This window comes from Gallus gallus, chromosome 2, assembly GCF_016699485.2.
Source record: "Gallus gallus isolate bGalGal1 chromosome 2, bGalGal1.mat.broiler.GRCg7b, whole genome shotgun sequence".
Classification (NCBI taxonomy): domain Eukaryota; kingdom Metazoa; phylum Chordata; class Aves; order Galliformes; family Phasianidae; genus Gallus; species Gallus gallus.
In genome coordinates this window covers 62,466,688-62,485,117 of record NC_052533.1, presented here as the reverse complement: position 1 = coordinate 62,485,117, position 18,430 = coordinate 62,466,688, and the positions used below count along the sequence as shown (strand labels likewise).

Below are 18,430 nucleotides of genomic sequence, written 5' to 3'. Positions count from 1 at the left end.
CTCTGTCCACTCTTTTTATAAGTGCTAGTCAGTCTCAAGCCTTAACAGGCTGACTTGGCATTTGGTCTAGCAGTTCTTTAGTCAGTAGTAGCTTACAGGACAATGAAGTTCACCATTTACTGGCTTATGACAACACTTAGCAGTGTGAAACCAGTCATTCGAAATACCGTGGAAGGAAATGATAAAGAAAGATTACTTACCAGCAGCAAGCATTCTCTGAGATGCACAATCTACTTGCACATATGTTCCCCTCCCACACTTACAGCCCCTTCAAAGTAGCATATTGGCATGGAGGAGAGGCAACTGAAATCAAATGCCCTTTACCTTGTTTGCCCATCTGCTATTTTTTTTTTTAACTAGAATGGTTTTTTTTTTCCTAGTAAATTGCACTGCACTGAGATTTAGGGGAGGAAGTTTGGCATTGTAAATGGAAGCAGGAGACATTAGTTCAGAAATGTAGGTTCTGCTGCAGATGGACTGTAGTCATATTTTTGTATGTTCTGAGTCCTTCAAAACCTCCTTATCATCCCTCTTGTTAAATGCTTGTGTTACTGACAAAATTATAAGGGGAGTTTCAAATACAGGATGAAAAAATATACCAGCGTTCTCTCTAGTTAACCAGAATGCTGCATACATCGTAAGATTGAGTGCCCTTTTTATGTAGCCATGTCCCAGCTCACAGCTGACTCTTATTGGCCTACCATCTGGCCTCAAAGGAGCGGCCAGGTCCCTTCCCTCCTCTCCCATCCCTGCAGGCGCTCCTTATCCCACTTCCTGCCACTGCCGCACTCCCTGCCAAAAAGCAGGTGGGAACACTGCATGCTAGTGACGTACCCTGCCTCACAGTGTATCAGCTGTGGTCAGGGTTGTATTCTTTCATCCCTATATTCAGAGGAAATGGGAAATCATAGAATCATAGAATGGCTTGGGTTGGAAGGGCCCTCAAGGATCATCAAGCTCCAACCCCCCCCGCCGCAGGCAGGGCCGCCAACCTCCACATCTAATACTAGAGCAGGCATGGAATAAAAAGGGGATAGGCTAAAAAAAAATAATAAAATCTGGAAATGGGGGCAGTAAACAACCATCTTAGTGTGGTCTCATCCTCCACAGATGTTTCCCAGAATTTTTCATGTAGATTTGCATGTGAGACTTCTGATTTTTTATTATTATTATTATTTTGCTTCTTTTGTACCAGTGTACTATCATTAACCCCAGACACTTTCTTTCCATTTTGTATTTGTATGAAACTGAGCCTTACATTTTGGACAAGAAATATAACTGAGATCCAAAGTTATATTTGATTCTTTTCATCTTTCTGTCCTTATCTTCAACAGCCACATGGGCTAGAAATGTAGTTACTCTAAATGGAAGTATATAATCTTCAGAAGTTGCAGGTTACAGCACTGTCCTGTTTGCTACTTAATGCTGGTGAGAGGATTAGCTAGCCTTTTTATTTCTCTGTTGATGTGCACCAGAGCTACCTACCTACCTACCTTTTGCTTTCCAAATGTTCAAAATGACAGCTAACAATGCTATTTCATGCAATTCAGTTGTGCGTTTACATGGTGTCTGATTTCACAGTGTTTATATCTCCATTAAAATATGTCAATACATGTGTCTGAGAGGTAATTTATTTAAATTGTTCTGTGTACGTTGAACTGTAAAGCTTTAAATCAAGACTGAATTATCTTCCTCAAATATTTACAGCAGCTCAGACATCAGTGATTGGCTTAATAGGGGAATACTTGATGTCTGTAACTCATGTCCTACAGGATCTCACATTTTCATGAAGTCCCACCTATTCCTAAAATCTCTGATGGTTGTACGTTAAGGAAGGGAATTTTGTATTCTGCTAATAATAACAAGGATGGCTTCAAAGGTTGTTTTAGGCACATTCAGTGCATGGGTTTTGTGCCCAGGAAGGACAGTGAGAAAGCTCTGCTGACTTCTGTGGGAGCAGAAATAGCCTCCGATATCACTTTTCCCCATTTCTCCCTGTGTTCAATAGTTAAATACATTTTAATGTCCCCATAGTGCCTGTGCAGGAAAACTGATAAAAATGGAGATGTCTGCATGCTCTTTGTGCTAAGAAACATTATGAGAATATGAGCTTAACTCAGTGAGTTTGCTGGCTCCTGTAATCCTCCTGGGTTGTGAGTCAATGTCTGTCTGTTATATCTCTTTCTTTGTTTTGTTAGTACTTTCAGTTTAGACTACCAGCAGCTGAAATCTACACAGTTAAGTCCACTGCTGATGCTAGACGCAGCATGAATTGGTATTGTTTTGACAGACAGACAAACAGACAGTTTTAAACTGAACATTTCATCCTTTGGAGCTACTAGGAGTTAAAACGTTAATGCAACGTTAAAGTAATAGTATTTTGACTCTTCTTGACAAATGTAGCACATCTTGTGAGTGGCAGTTCAGCAAGAGAGATTCCATCTTGCAAGTATCATTTTCAAAGGGGCATTATAGAAATTATCTCTCAAAAACAGTTCTTAAAAGAGAATCTTCCTGGTAGTAAATAGGAAAAGACTTTTCCAAAGTAGGTGCAGTATATTGTTAAATTAATAGCTACGTACACAGACACCGTTACCATCGTTAGGTTGGCCTGGCCATAGTGAATAGGATCTCTTGCAACATCTGAGGTCAGAACAAGCTCATTTTTGTGGTGGGAGGATGCTGAGCTAACAAACTAGCTAATTCAAGTGGCATACCTACGTGTGTCTTGTAAATGCACTAGGGTTGCTAATTTTAGCTGATGGGAACTGGGAGCAAGCCAGCTGTGGAAATGTAAAATTTTTTGCTTGTTAGCTTCCTTGTAGTCTTTCTAGTGTATGAGTAATGACTGTGTTTTTGGTACTTTCCAGATAATCCTTCAGTTCACGGAGTTGGTAATTTCCTTCGGTCTTCTTTTAAAGGGAAAATATAAATGAATAGCGAATTAGATACAGTATATCCCTTTTTGGTAGCTGTATGCTGTAGGCTGACTTGATGGAGTCTTATGTAGGTATCTCCTAGAAGTGTGTGTACATGTGCATATTCTCTTTTTACCCTCTCACATCTGTGGGAAAGGACAAGCAAGGATGGGGAAAGAGCTCTGAGCAGTTCGATGAGCTTGACCATTGAAGACCTCCAAAGCAAACGCACCCTGGAGGAGATCATCCTTCCCACCTCTGGCACAGAAGAATGAGCTTCCATGGTTGGGACATTCCTGGTTTCCACATTTCCAACTTTCCTGTTTTTGTCAAGTGCACAACACCATTTAGCCCTAAAAGAAGGATCTGTTGTGTAAGATTTTTTCTACTCACTTTGCCAGAGCTCTTTTCTGTGTTTTTAAATAGTACTGTTGACAGATTTGAGCTCTTTGCTGCTCTTGGTTGCTCTTTATTTGCTATAGGCAGTATGGAAATTTCTTCATTTGATCCTTGTTTTTCAAATGGAAGATGATGTTAAAGAAATGCATAGAGTATGACTAAGAAGATTTTTCTGTTTGAACATCACTGTGCGCAAAAACAGTGTAGTTAACATCTTGTTGCTTTCATTTCTCTTTTTTTCCCTTCTGACTCATGTTTGGGGAGTTTATATTCAGTATCTCATCTGACCAGCTAACAGTGGCTGCTTGCTGATAACCCATACGTTGGTCATCATTTCATGAGCTGCTCTGTAATTCTGTTTAATGGCCTTAGTGTACTAAGGTAAAAGTTGCTCTAATGATTGATTAGCCAAACCTACCTACCTTATCAGTAATAACTGATATTCCTTAAATTGCTAACATAATTTATTTGTAAAGCTGTTCGTAACGCTGAATAATGTTATTGAAAGCTTTTTGTATGTCCCTCAGGAAATTCCGTATTCCCCCAGCATATATACCTATCCCCCAGGCATTTCTAGCACACACTTTCTCTGACTAGTAATATTTAAACATCTTATTATTCTGTGGATAACAGGGTGAAACTGGCTTCTGCTTAGGCTTTGACTGAGAGCCCATTCACTTGCACGTGGGGGGAGGTATCCTATCTTTTTTTATGTCTTTGGATTGTCCAGCAAAGAACTTCTCAGACTGGGATTGCAGGTAACATTAGCTATCACAACATTGCTTCTCTTCCTGTTAGCAGTTGATACGCTTTACCTTAACAGCATTTAAGTGGTGATTAGTTTTCAAAGTTCAGCGTTAATTAAGGCTTCTGTTTAGGATTTTAGACAGTTAGTCTAATTGTCAAATGGCTGAAATGCAGAGCAGTACAGAAACTCCATAGGGCTACAAAATACAGCAAGTATTTTTAAAAATTTTTCAGCACGTTTAATTGAAAACCGGTGCATGTCCTTCTGGAATGTTCATGTGTTGACATGTTTTGTGCATAACTACACATTAACCATTGGTTGTATGGTCGGTGATTGCTGTTCCTGTGTTACTTTTTGTCTGTCTTTTAAAGAAGTGCTGGAGTCCTCTGAAATTTCACAATGATTCAGTCTCTGCTCTTTTTTATTTTTTATTTTTTCTTAACATATATAATGTTAGGAAATCTTGACTGATATCAGGCATCGTGTTTAATTTAATATGTTTCATGCTGGGCAGGAAATTAACTTTTTTGAGGAAAAAACAAAGTGCTTTCACTTTGGTTACTGGTCAGAGTCAGGTCAGCACAGATGCACTGATATGTTACGTTTCATTCCTGTTCCCGTATGGGTTTTCTCAGCTGAAGCTCTTGTGTTGCCTCAGTGATCAGATGTTTATTGCTATTTGTTCCTGATGGTTTTCCTCATAGGGGAGACACTCCCGTCCCTTCATCACCTGGGTGGCCCTCCACTGGACTCCAATCAGTGTTACAGAGTCATTAAGGTTGGAAAAGACCACTAAGATCATCTAGTCCAACTGCCAACCCATCACCACCGTGATGGTGCCCACTGAACTATGCAGTTCAGGGCCACATCACCTCTCTCAGGGATGGTGACTCTACCACCTTCCTGGGCAGCCTATTCAAGTGCATTACTGTTCTTTCTGAGAAGAATTCTTTCCTAATATCCAGCATATATGCTGGTTGTTAATTTTCTTCACCCAAGCCAAGTTAATTGCACAGAAGCTCTAAAGATGACTTTGGTGTCATTAGTATAGAGTCCTTACACCCCTGAGATCTGCCTCCATCAAGGGTTACTTGATGTGAGTAGCCACAGGACTTGAAAAGATGCTGTCATACAGGCAGCCCTGGATTGCAGCATGTCATTTACTCTCTACCTATCCCAAGGGGGAAAAAAACAAAGTTGGCAGGCTCTCAGGTCTGGATGAAACTATATCACAGCAGAGCTTCCTGATAAGTCCAAGTTGTGTGCCTGAGGCAAAAGTGTCTTGCTTTCTTTATGCTGAGGTATTATTACTCAATGCCTAAGCCTAATCCACTCTGCACTTGCTAATGGTTGCACAGTGTTTCATTTAATGTAGAGCAGCCCACAGTACACCGTCCTCTGTGGCTGCATGTTGAAACCCATCACTCACTTTACTTTGCTCAGTTCTTGATATATGTTCTTGATTTTCATGGAAGGAATGCTTATGTTTTCAGTTACCCAGTGGAACATTTGTGTCTGTGTAGCTTAGATTTGGTCAGTTCTTTCAGCACTCCCACACCAGCTCTTTTCTCCTTCATGCAATTGTAAAGTATTGCAGGCCTTGTATTTCAGGAAGATGTTACTCCAAGGTGAGAAAAGTGTCTCCTTTTCTCTAATGTTACCTTCAAAGTTACAATTCGTTTATTATATTATATTAATATAATTAATTCTATATTAACATCATTGATCATGTATTAATATTAAATATTAATATAATTAGTATTCTTTATTAGTGTTGTATATTAATATAGAATTATTGGGAACAGTAAATTATTTAGTTGAAATACTACAATTTATGCTAAATATTGTTAAACATTATTTTCCCGTTCTTAACTATTGCTTACTTTTGGTAGCCAACACTGTGAGTATTTCATGGAATATCATTGACTTTTTCCCCCAAGCAATTGAAGGTTACTCTCAGATGTTGTGCTAGCTCTGTCCTTGGAGATTTTCAAGATTCAACTGGACAAAGCCCTGAGCAACCCAACTGGCTCCTAGCTGGCCTTCCTGTGAGCAGGAAGTTGGATAAGAGACCTGTTGAAGTCCCTTCCCACCTAAATTATCTTCTGAAATACTAGTTTTTAAATTTGATGAAATTTTAGTGGTAGAGGCACTAGGTTTCTTGGTGTGACTTGAGATATACTGATATTATAGGTTTATCAGTCTGTGATGGAAAGGAGCACTAAAATTTAATTTGACTTTGCAGAAATTAATACTGTCACAGTGCTTAAGGGAACTATTCAAATGAGTGCTGATGCCATATTAGCATAGCTGCACCTTCCTTGAATCTTGTGTTGGCAGGATGTTCACTATTTTAGTTAACAAAGGAAAAAAAGTGATAATGGAAGACTTATTTCTGCATGAAAGCTTGGATTGAAATGACTTTAAAAAGAAGACTGGGAAACCTTTTCCTTGCTGAGAACCAGCGTAATACCTTTGGTGGGTCACAACTCAACCCAGAGCTTATTGTTGTCTCTTAAAAACACCAAGAAAAAAAAATCATACATTTACAAACAGTACAAAACCATAAACTCGCTTTTACCTATTGACCCTGTATGGAATGATCCAGTATTTACTGACGTGAACAAAAGGACAGCTATCAGCATAGATGAACCTTTGATCCAGTCCGTATCAGACTGCTTTAGTGTTTGAATGTCAGCTCTCCTCCCTCCCCCTCTTTTTTTAAATGAATTAATGTCAAATTATGATTTACGTACAGAATAAATGGATTTTGAGATTCTGCTCTGTATATGCTTGAACTGATGTCCCCAGGCATAAAAGCACTTAAGCATAAGTTAAGCCTACTGGCAGATTCGCAGATGTCACTGTCCATGACTTGGAGTGCCCCGAGTTCATTGACTTGCACCCTGACCTCTGAAATGGTGAGTAACTGCCCTGTGACTGTCCCAAAAAGTATGAAGTACACCACCTGAAGTACAACCGTAATTGGCTTTAAAATTGACTCTAAGATCCTCTCTGTACCTAAAATGAAGCATTGCACTAGGCTTAATTTTGTTCACGTTTTACTGTTGACTGAGAGTGTTTTTATAGTTATATGTGCAGTATACGTAATCACGTTGCGTTTTGTTTTTGTTTTTTAAACACTATAGACAAACTGTAATTTCAGGAAAAATACTTGTGGCAGTACTTAGCTTGTATGAAGCTAAAGAGGTCATTTAATAAAAAAAAAATAATAATAATAATGAAAGCTTAGTTATGCCCTGCTGCGTTTAATGTAAGTTCTGGTGGCCTTAAATTTGCTGGTTAGACTTATTTCTTTATCTCATAATCATGTTCTTTTACTTATGCATGGAAACAGGCCCAGTGGGGTGATTTATGACTGCTTTTCAATAGTTTCACTGAAATCAAAATTAAATAAGCATCAGATGTCAAATACAAGAATACTTTGAATATTTAAAAGCACCGGGAAGCTTAGCTTTAATCAGAATAAGATACTTAGTTACAGTCTCTCTCTTTTGAAAATCCTTCCATCTTTGAATATCTACTGTTGTTAATTGTCAGTAACCTTTTGGCTGTGTGTTTAAGATATAATATTAATTCATTAATACTTAAAAACATTCAGAAGAGGTTGATTTTGCTTGCAGTTCCCTGGGAGCTGAAGTTCAGGTTTAGGTCCTGAAGTTTAGGTACATGTTTTGAAAATCTGGTCTTTGTATGCAATGATTTGAAAAATTCTGCAATATTAAGTAAACACAAAAGAGGATGGAAATTATGCCATTCATTGGACTGCAGGGATATGTAAAGATTGCTGGCTAAATGCTTCACAGGGTTCTACTGGGAAAAAAAAAGGGAGTTTGGTGGTTTGCTTCAATTCTTTGTACAAGCACATAACTCTACTGGAAGGGAGAGAAAGAGAGTGGGTGTTATAATAACTTCTAGGCTTTGAGACAGACAGTTCTGAAAGTTACTTAAACAAAACCATTGAGATCATTTTGTCAAGACAATGCCTAGTTCACCAGTGAATGCTGGAGAAGAAAAACTCAGATCTTTATTATACCTCTCCTTTATTTGCTGCATGAGTTACTTCTCTAAATTGCTATCGACACCATCACACTTGCGTTCTTTTGCTCTATTTCCTGTGCACAGAGCAAAGTTCAGTAAAGAAATTACAGATGAACAGAGTCATGTTTAGAAATGTGAAATGTTTTGAGTGCAGAATTGATATTGAAGCAAAATAATTAAAAGAGAGTCCTGAGAGTAAAGCAGAACAAAGCAAAACCAGATAGCACAAGAAAGAGATGCTCTGGTTTCTGAAAAGTGATTGATATGTTATGCACAATGGCATTATTACCTCTCCTCTTAGACTGGGTGACCTGATCCTATTTGATGACATGAAGAAGATGCATTTTAGACATCTGATTGAAGTGACAGCACTTGGCAACCAAACCACTTCACCACCTAAAAAGAATTTCTGTAGCAGCTTTACCACCAGCTGAAGGGCTTTGTGAATGCACGGGAAGGCCAGCAGAGCGTGGAGTGGGAAAGAGTAAGAAAAGGCAATCAGCTTCCCCCCCCCCTTCTATGTCAGGTTGTTTTGCATTCCCTCTGTTTAGTTTCAGCTTGTTGCTTTGTGGCCCTGGCAAGGTATCAGCCTCCAGTGGCTCCCAAAGGCACAGGAACATCCAGCATTCTGGGACCCGTGCTTTCTGCCACTCGTTTAATCTCCTGTAGAAATACTGATGAAGCTGATCTTCCTGCATCCATCTAGCTGCAGGGTAACAACCGCGTAATGGGATATCTTCAGCTTAAATGGGGAATACGTAAAGAAGACTTAGATAGAAGGAGCAAAAAGTTAAAAATAGGTGAAAAATGTCAGGCATTCCTTTTGTGTGTTTTTTTTTTTTTCAAAATATGCTAGAAATTATTTTGCTAGCGAGCATGAAGTATTTCCATTAACGATAAGTATTTCTAAACTCTCAAGAAGTTCAGCACAGCGCTTGTATTATCATTAAGCTTTGCAAAGCCATTGTGAAGAAAGTGTATTTCACAAGATTTTATAGACAGACATAATGAAGTAAAGATGAGACCCCATCTCTGGAATTGCAAAAGATGTAGAGTCAGAAATAGAAATAAGAAACTAATTCTCATCATTTCCATAGGCTGGAATTCGATAGGTATAGACAGAGCACAATTATGAATTGATGAAGACTAAAATAAGTGTATATTACTATATGTAATGCATAACTTGCCTTTTGCTATTTTTTTGTTTGTTTCTTTTTCAAATAGTTTTTATGAGTTGGCATGATAGAATGATATTTTTATAAAAAGTAAAGCAGTAAATAGATTATTGAAAATGCTGGTGTTATTTTCATAATGAATTGATGTTTTTAATTGCTTAGTTGGTAGATTGAAGATAGAAGGTTGTTGTTTGTTTTTGTTTTGTTTTTTAATGCTGTCTTTAAGGCTTTTTCAAGCTACACCACATCCTTCAGCCGTGTTGTTGGCTTCCAGTCTCCATTGTGATGCTTTTAAAGTGTGCTTTTTCCTCCGTGCTGTAGCACTGAAGCCCAGGCACGATAGTTATTTAACAGCCTGAGGCATTGTGGAGAAGCACATCATTTGATTGTTCAATTATTTCATTACAAAACACCTTAGTCTCCCTGTATATGTCTGCTTGGATGCTCGCTGTTGGTGGCACTTTTATCTTCCTATTCGTATGTAATCGGCCCAGCTTTCCCCGGAGTGCTCTGTCCAGCACAAACACACCGGCAGTGTGATGGGTGTGGGGGCGTGAGTGTGACAGGATAAAAAGCTGCAGCGTGTGCATAAAAGGAACCAAATTACTTACAGTCAGTTAACACGGTCATGCTTCTAAGAGATCACCAAACCATGGCTAAAAGCACCTTTTTATGTAATTATCTCGCTATTTTCTCTCTGATTCATGTAAAATTGAATTTTTTTGTTGTTACTGTAAAAACAGATGCGTTAGACTATCGTCAGTTTTAAAGAAATTGCCACTAATAATATTAGTGTAAGACACACGAATGAGCAACAGTACAGAAATTTCTTCCTGGGTGCACGAGATGAGCGTGAATTCCCCGCAGCCAGGATTTCAGAGGTAGTATTTCTAGAGAGGGACTCCAGCACCTCTGTTATGTGATGGCAGAATGTGACAAAGCCCTGTCTTATTCTTCACAGTTAAATTTCCTCTGGTAAGGCTGGGAGAGCAGTAGGTCAGGTTCCACAGGACTTCCACATGTGCATTGCATTACGTACGATGTTTATTCATTAATCTTTCTGTTTGCTGGGAAATACTCTCAATAGCCATTTGCTCTACATGAATGTATGTGTACATTAAGTTGACAGTGAGTTGGAAACAGGATTTTGAGCTTCCCATGCTCTGCCCTTAACACACAGTCCAGTCACAGGTTATGTTTTTGCACCAAGTAGCCATGTCATCTTCTTACCCTTCTTTTCTCACTGGTCACTTTGTTTTCTCATTCCTAGACAGGCTTTAGGCATTGCCTGAATCTTCTTTAAATGGAGCAGGAATTTCATGCTGGATTCATCAGCACCAGTATCTCTTGTCAGATGCGCGTTGTGTGTTGGCTTCCCTCCCACCGTGTATAGAAGCCAGCTGGTGTTTCTGCAAGAGGATACTCTGTGCTGCTGAAAGGGAGTTGTAGGGTGGAACAGTATTGGGAAATTTGAGTTTTCTCCATGAATCTGCTTGTGAAGTTAACTGTGAGGATCTGTCCGCTTGTATACAGTCATAAGGCTTTTCTTACCTGGGAGTGTACATAAAGCTCTGCACCTGAGTACCTCTGCGTGCAAGTAACCATGCTACTACATGGAGTTAGTACTGCTTCCCAAAGTATGTGTGCAGCTGAATATTTCAGAGGTATCAGACTTCTTGTCACATCACATCCTTACTTTGCATTCATCTCTGGCAATCAGGCAAATATGTTTTTTGGTTAACAGCCAAACAGTTAGAAAAGTTTGAGAAAATGGATTTACACCCATTTAATATTTAGCTTTCTCTTCAGTAACTGCCAGCGATGCTAGCTGAGACAGTGGCTGTGATCAAGTGTTTGTGTGCTAGGAAGTAGGTTAAACATAATCAACTGACAGATTGTTTATCTCAGCAGCATCATATTTAAAGGTATGTAATGCCAGGTGGCTACTGAAAAATAAGTTTGTAGGAATCAACTCTGAAATTGAGTATAAATGTATTTTTTGTTATAGGGAGTTCGGGCTCTTTAGAAATACATTTACTTGCTACAAAATTATTCTGCCGAATGATACTTCAAATTGTTTGCTCTTCACTACATTCTTGAAGTCCCTTGTGCATACCTGCTTAAGATCAGCAACAAGTGTAGCAAGTAATGAAATCATTCAAATTTGGTTTATTTTGTTTCATGATGCACAAATAGAAAATCATTGAAGTGTGACTGATTTTATTTATCTGCCATAGTTGCTCATCTGAAATGCTATTGAAGTTCAGTAACTGGAGGTCTGAAATACAGTATCTGACAGATGGTGTGGGTGGTTTGTGCCATTTTCATGATAAATCTACTTACAAATATAACCATGAGGAAGATGTCTGCAGTCCTTGATTAGTGCAAGATACAGACAGAAAAGGTGACAAATACAACATGAAAATAGATTTGTGTCTTGGTTCCTCATTTTCCTGCTGCAGTGGTTTCAATTTTTGAGCAAGTGTGGAAGAGAGATTTCTTTTTACTTCATCTGAAAAAGAATTGCTATGAATACTAAAATATTCTTTCAGTAGCCTCTCTTTTATATATTTTTAAAGCCTTTCCTATAGTGAATTACTTTTGTAATGCCTTATAACATCAAAAGGCATTACACTTGCGAGATGAAAACAAAATAGAACTTTGGTAAGGTACATTTACAATTAAAGAAATACTGGAGGCAGGATATTTGGGTAGTCCTGTTGCCCCAGGGCTTACTCTGTGAACTGCTCTTACAGTTGAAGCTTAGAGATGACAAAATGGTATAAATAAAAATATAACTGCGTTATTCCATTTTAACATTCTTTCTTACTCTCTTTGTGTTTTAACAGAAATCACAGATTCTGGTACCAGAGGAAACCCAGATACAATTAAGGGTGTGAAAAGAAAAAAGATTGTGACTGAAAACCATCTAAAAAAAATACCAAAATCGCCTTTGAGAAACCCTACGGAAGCCAAGGTTAAACAAAATATAGACCCTTCACCGCTGAAAGTTCTTCAGGATGCCTCAGAACATGCCACAGCACAGGATCACCTGCCTGTGCAAAATGGAAATCAGTGTACCAAACAAAATGGGGGAGTGCTTAGTAGTGAGATAAGCACTGAAACAACCAAATCTGAGATACCAATGCGGACAAAGCTTTCATCAACACATCAGTCCTTAGACTTGAGTAAGAAGACGGTAGAGGATTCTGATGTGAACCAGTTAAGCTTGCCAGAGAAGAAGTCTCTCTCCAAGTCCTTACCAAGTAAAACAAAGACTGACAGTAATGAATGTATTACTTTTGTTGATGGTAGTACATCATCCCCATGTACACGTACTGCTTTTGATGTCTTATTAAAAGCTATGGAGCCTGAACTGAACACCTTAGCACAAGAGTGTCCCCCTTATGGGATGCAGGTAGAGAAACTGAGACCAAATAAAACTGTAAGCACCTCTGCTAGTCTCGTGTCCAATACAGTGAGCGTTCAGAATCAGTCCGCTTTGTCACAGAATGAGTTTGCAGCTGGACCTCGCTATTTCCCATGTACATTAAACAACGTACATGTAGGAACAGCAGCCAAGAGTGGACAAGCACAGGTCCAGACCATTTCTCCTTCGCAGGATCTTGTTGCTAAAACAAGTCAACAGAATCACCAGGTTGTTGTGTGTCCAAGTTTCACTGGATCTGTGGTGCAACAGCAGAGCCAAGAAAACCCCAAGCTCCAGCAGATATACAGCATAGCAGTAACTTCGTCTGGCATTCACACCTCATCTTCCACAGTAACTCAGGTTTTTCCTCAAAACCAGTTAGTAACAAGTTCATCTTCACCTTTGTCAATTAACACATCTAGTTCAACACATTTGTCTACAGGTCCGATGTATAATTCAGCCCAGATAGCATCAGTTGTAAACCATGGCGTGGAACAAATATGTAACCTCCTGAAAGACCAGAAGCCTAAAAAGCTAGGGAAGTATGTCTGTGAGTATTGCAATCGGGCCTGTGCCAAGCCCAGCGTTCTCCAAAAGCACATCCGATCCCATACTGGAGAACGACCTTATCCTTGTGTGACATGTGGATTTTCATTTAAAACCAAAAGCAATCTGTACAAGCACAAAAAATCTCATGCACATGCTATCAAACTTGGACTTGTCCTGCAGCCGGATTCTGGTGGTCTCTTCTTATCTCATGACTCAGACAAAGCACTTAGCATTAATTCAGATGTGGAAGAAAGTGGTGAAAGTGAAGATGAAGGCACTGCTGATGAAAGACAAGACGATCAGGAACTGGAACCTGCACAAATAGTGAAAGTCATTTCAAGTGCAGAAACATTACAGAAAGAAAGCCCTATCCCACTAAGCAATCCAGACTGTATACTGGGTGATACTTCGTTACATGATACAGAGCCGCAAGTAAGGGCAGCTTTACCAAAAGTAGTAGTTCACCCTGTAAGTGTTTCTCCGTTAAGGGCTGATAGCCCCAAAGTAAAAGACCCAGCACCTGAGCTTGCAGCAGCACAGAGAAAAGGAGATTTTAAGGCAACAAATCTTCAATCAAATTTAACACATACAGTGTCACTCAAAGACAGTGACATAAAGCAACATCAGAAAACAGAAATGGGCTCATTAGAGGAGCAGCTGGGATCTGCAGTTGGAGCAGTGCATGCTCAGCTTCAGAGACAGCAGGCAACGGATTGTTCCCAAGAGCAGCAGGGAAAATGTCTTTTGAGCCCTAGAAGTTTAGGTAGCACTGATTCTGGTTATTTCTCTCGTTCTGAAAGTGCTGATCAAACAATGAGCCCACCAGCTCCTTTCGTAAGAGGACTGCTGACCTCTGAGAAGGATTCAAATAAGAGTTTGCCTTCTGTGCCACGTACAAGTGGAGTGGTAGCATCAGTGGTGCAAACCGTTTGTGCTGAGAAAAATCTAATTCTTTCGGGCCAAATGCGACCACCCATGGCAACAAAAACCCTCGAGGAGCGTATCTCGAAGTTGATTTCTGATAATGAAGCTGTTGTGGATGACAAACAATTAGATAGTGTGAAACCAAGAAGAACATCTCTTTCAAGAAGAGGAAGCATAGATTCACCAAAATCCTACATATTTAAGGATTCTTTCCAGTTTGATTTAAAGCCCATGGGAAGAAGAACTAGTTCAAGCTCTGATATACCAAAGTCCCCTTTCACACCCACTGAAAAATCAAAGCAAGTGTTTCTTCTTTCCGTACCATCTCTTGACTGTTTGCCTATTACACGGAGTAATTCCATGCCTACTACCAGTTACTCAGCAGTACCTCCAAATGTAATACCACCCTCTCATCCACTTCGAGGAAGTCAGTCATTTGATGATAAAATTGGCTCTTTATACGATGATGTTTTTGTGTCTGGACCTGCTACCCCACTGAACCAGGGTGGACATACTCGGACTCTTGTTAGACAGGCGGCAATAGAAGATTCTTCTACTGGTGAAAACCAAGTTCTTGGACCAGCGCGATCTGTAGAAGAAAGTTATCTGGGATGTAATTTATCAAATGATTCTTTATTGCAGAGAAGCAAGTCCCTGGCACAGGCATCAAGTTTAGAAAAAACAAAGAAGACCCCTCAGGTACGAGGAACAATGTTTGAGTGTGAAACCTGCAGAAACAGGTATAGAAAACTGGAAAATTTTGAAAACCACAAGAAATTTTACTGTTCAGAGTTGCATGGACCTAAAACTAAAGCAGCAATCCGAGAGCCTGAGCATAAAACTGTTCCAAATAGTACACAACCTCAAATTCTGCACTACAGAGTTACTACTTCAACTGGTGTCTGGGAACAGACACCCCAAATAAGGAAAAGAAGGAAAATGAAAAGTGTCGGAGATGATGATGATCCACAGCAGAACGACACGAGTATGCCATCAAAGAATGCTGAAAGCCAAAGTAAGCCAACAAATTCTTCCAGTCTGTCAAAACACAGTGCAACAGTACTAGGTTCGCAACAACCAAGCAACCTTTTACTTCAAAGTTCACAAATTCAGCTTGTGGCTCAAGGCACAGATCTGACTGCCGAGACAAAGATGTCTCCGCTTGCTGAAAAGCAGACAAGTTCAGTTATGCAAGAAAAGGTGGAATTGAAAAGACAAGGGACTGGCATTTCAGTAATACAGCACACCAATTCACTGAGCAGAAATAGCTCGTTTGAGAAATCTGAATCCTTTGAAAGAGTGTCACCAGTTTCATCTCAAGAGCCTAACAAGGTTGCAAAACATCTCTCTTTGAACACACTTGCAGTCCAGGAGGATAGACACTCGCATCTGAATGCTTCCCAGCATCATCAGCCACTGTCATCAGAAGCAGCTAGAGGGGAAATGCAGGGAAGCCAAATAGTTTCTAATGAGAGAAGCATCCCGGTGCAGCCATCAAGACTTGTTCGCCAGCATAACATCCAGGTTCCTGAAATACTGGTCACAGAAGAACCAGACAGGGACCAAGAAAACCAGTGCAGCGATCAAGAAAAGACAGAAAGATTTAATTGGCCACAGCGCAGTGAAACACTGTCCAAGTTGCCAACAGAAAAACTCCCACCAAAGAAGAAAAGAATTCGCTTGGCTGAAATGGAGCATTCATCTGCTGAATCCAGTGTTGACTCCACGCTTTCAAGAAGTCTAAGTCGAGAAAGCAGTTTGTCTCATGCCTCCAGTTTTTCAGCTTCACTTGATAAAGATGAAATTTCAAAGGTGGACAATCCTTCCAAAGCAGAGCTTGTTAGTAAGTCAGCAGAATTCCTCATGATTCCAGCTGGCTCTCACGTTCTGGGTGTGCCTGGCCCTCATTATAGGGAAATGAGGCGCGCTGCATCAGAGCAGATCAGCTGCACGCAGCCCTCAATGGAGGTAGACTACAGGAGTAAGTCTTTTGATTGTGGAAGCATATCTCCATCAAAACCTGCTTCACTTGCAGAGGTAGCTGCTCCAAAACTGTCATCTGGAAATGGAGTTACTGGACATGTGCCTCTGCTAGAAAGAAGGAGGGGGCCATTTGTAAGACAAATATCTTTAAATATTGCTCCAGAAAGTCATCCAGTTAAATCAACTTCTTCATTTCAGACAGCCCATGCTGCTGATGTGCCATTTCACAGGCTACAGACCTCCAGCAAATCGTTGGTGAAGTTTCCTTCAAGTACTCAGCATTTGCAAACGCACTCAAGGCCTCACTCAGCAATTCAAAATTGTAATCCGGGTAATACGTCTTTGGTTCAGCAGCCTCTGGACCATGTTTTGAATAATCAAGGACAAACACCTTCAATGCATCAGCTTTCCCAGACCTCTACCAAAAAATCAGCCCAAGGGGAACAAGTGAACACGAACACACTTTCTTGTCATCTTGATGAGAAAAGAGATTGCTTTGCTCCAAAATATCAACTCCAAGTTAAAACATTACATATAGGTCAGCCATACTCTTCAAAATTGCTAAAAAATAATCTATCAAGTCAGTCTGTCTCAAGTCACGTTGGGGCGGACCAGAACATGCCTTCTTTTGAGCTGCAGGCTAAACTGTCCGACAGTATGTCTAACCCATACTCTGTGCCTCCTCTAAAACAAATTATTCCTAACAACTGCAACGGTCAGTTACATCAGATTCCTCCTTTTGTAGTTCCCGTCCGTATTCACAGTAGTATGCCATCATATGGCTTTGCAACTGTTACACCCCTTCCTCACATTTTGGTGACTCAGGATCAGGTAAGCCAGTCTGCTTCCAAAACAAATGCTGTGATGGTGCCAACGCTTGAAAGCAAAGCTCAGCTGCCAAAATCTCATAAAGATCATAAGAGGACTTTGCCAAATTCATTTGAATTTGAAAATCCACTACCAGAAAGTGGAACCAGAAACTTACCTTTGTCAAGCTCTTTGAATATTATTCAGAAAGTGCCGGTTAGTGGACTTTTCCCTCAACAGGAAGCTACAGCTTCAAGTAAAAGAATGCTTTCCCCAGCCAACAGTTTAGATATTGCCATGGAAAAACAGCAAAAACGTGTTAAAGATGAGAGTGGAGCTGCATGCATGACAGAAGGTAGGCCACTGCATCCACTGAATGTTCGATCTAATGACCCTACTGGTAAGCAAAAGAAACCTGTTTTGGTGAGACAGGTTTGCACCACAGAGCCTCTCGAAAATCACCTCTTAGATCCTGATGGTGTTGCACAGCATGAAAAAAGCAGCAAAGCCAGTACTTCAGACCTGCTGTTGCCTAACCGTCATTCATCTGAAACTGGTGTTTCAGAAACTCTGAAGGAATCATCAGAATCAGAAGACCTTAAGTCTTCAGCATCACCAGTGTTTGTAGTTAGAAAACCATCTGAACCATCTCCAGTGAGTAGTCAGAATTCTATTCCAAAGGCAGTAAACAGCAGTCAAGAAAGAAGGTCCCCAGGTAATAGTCATGAAAGTGAGCTAATCAGTAGCCAGGGCCAAGCAAAGCTACTGACTACACTAGCTGTGATGAATGCAGGAGAAATGCAGAGGTTGTCATTTCCAAGCCTCAAGACCTCAACAAGTTTTACCTGGTGTTATCTCTTGAAGAGGAAACCATTACACCTGCTGCAAAATGATCAGAAGATTTCAGCCTATTCTACGTGGACCATTAGTCCCAGCAATCCCAATCCTCTAGGCTTGTCAACAAAGGTGGCTCTTTCTCTCCTCAACTCGAAACAGAAAGTGGAAAAACCGCTATACACTCAAGCAAGAACTACTCATCCCAGGTCGGATATACTGGTCTATTCAAGCAAGTGGAAGAACAGCTTAACCAAGGTACTTAATCTATGCTTGATGTATGTTTATCATTTACAGAGGATTTGCTTTGGAAATCATGCTTCTTCATATTTTGGAGAATGCAATATGCCTGACATGTGTAATATATGTGCTTATTTATTTCAGTTATGCTGGATCAAACAGCTAAAGAGATCCAAAGTAATTCCATTAAGAAACCTCTTCATAAACATTTATCTCTTTTCATGGAAATTAGTTCCTGGATTTAAATCCATATATGAAGTATTTATTATGGCAGGAATGCGTTTGGCTATTTTTTAAGTACAAAGGATATAACAAAAGTAATTCTGGTATAAGTATTTTTTTAAACATTCACAACTTAAAA

General features: G+C 39.9%; 1 protein-coding gene across 13 annotated transcripts in view; it reads left to right on the top strand.

Moving 5' to 3' along the window:
• HIVEP1 (human immunodeficiency virus type I enhancer binding protein 1) overlaps nucleotides 1–18,430 on the top strand; it is a 119,075-nt gene that overhangs the window by 70,918 nt on the left and 29,727 nt on the right. For 11 of the 13 annotated variants that reach the window (XM_025147651.3, XM_004939652.5, XM_015275980.4 and 8 more), the window contains one exon: nucleotides 12,152–18,087. In XM_025147651.3, the coding sequence (XP_025003419.2) occupies nucleotides 12,152–18,087 (5,936 nt within the window). Of the gene's footprint in view, nucleotides 1–386; nucleotides 6,987–8,428; nucleotides 8,612–12,151; nucleotides 18,088–18,430 lie in introns of those variants that run through there. The other 2 variants (XM_025147654.3, XM_046932727.1) reach the window with 2 other exon arrangements.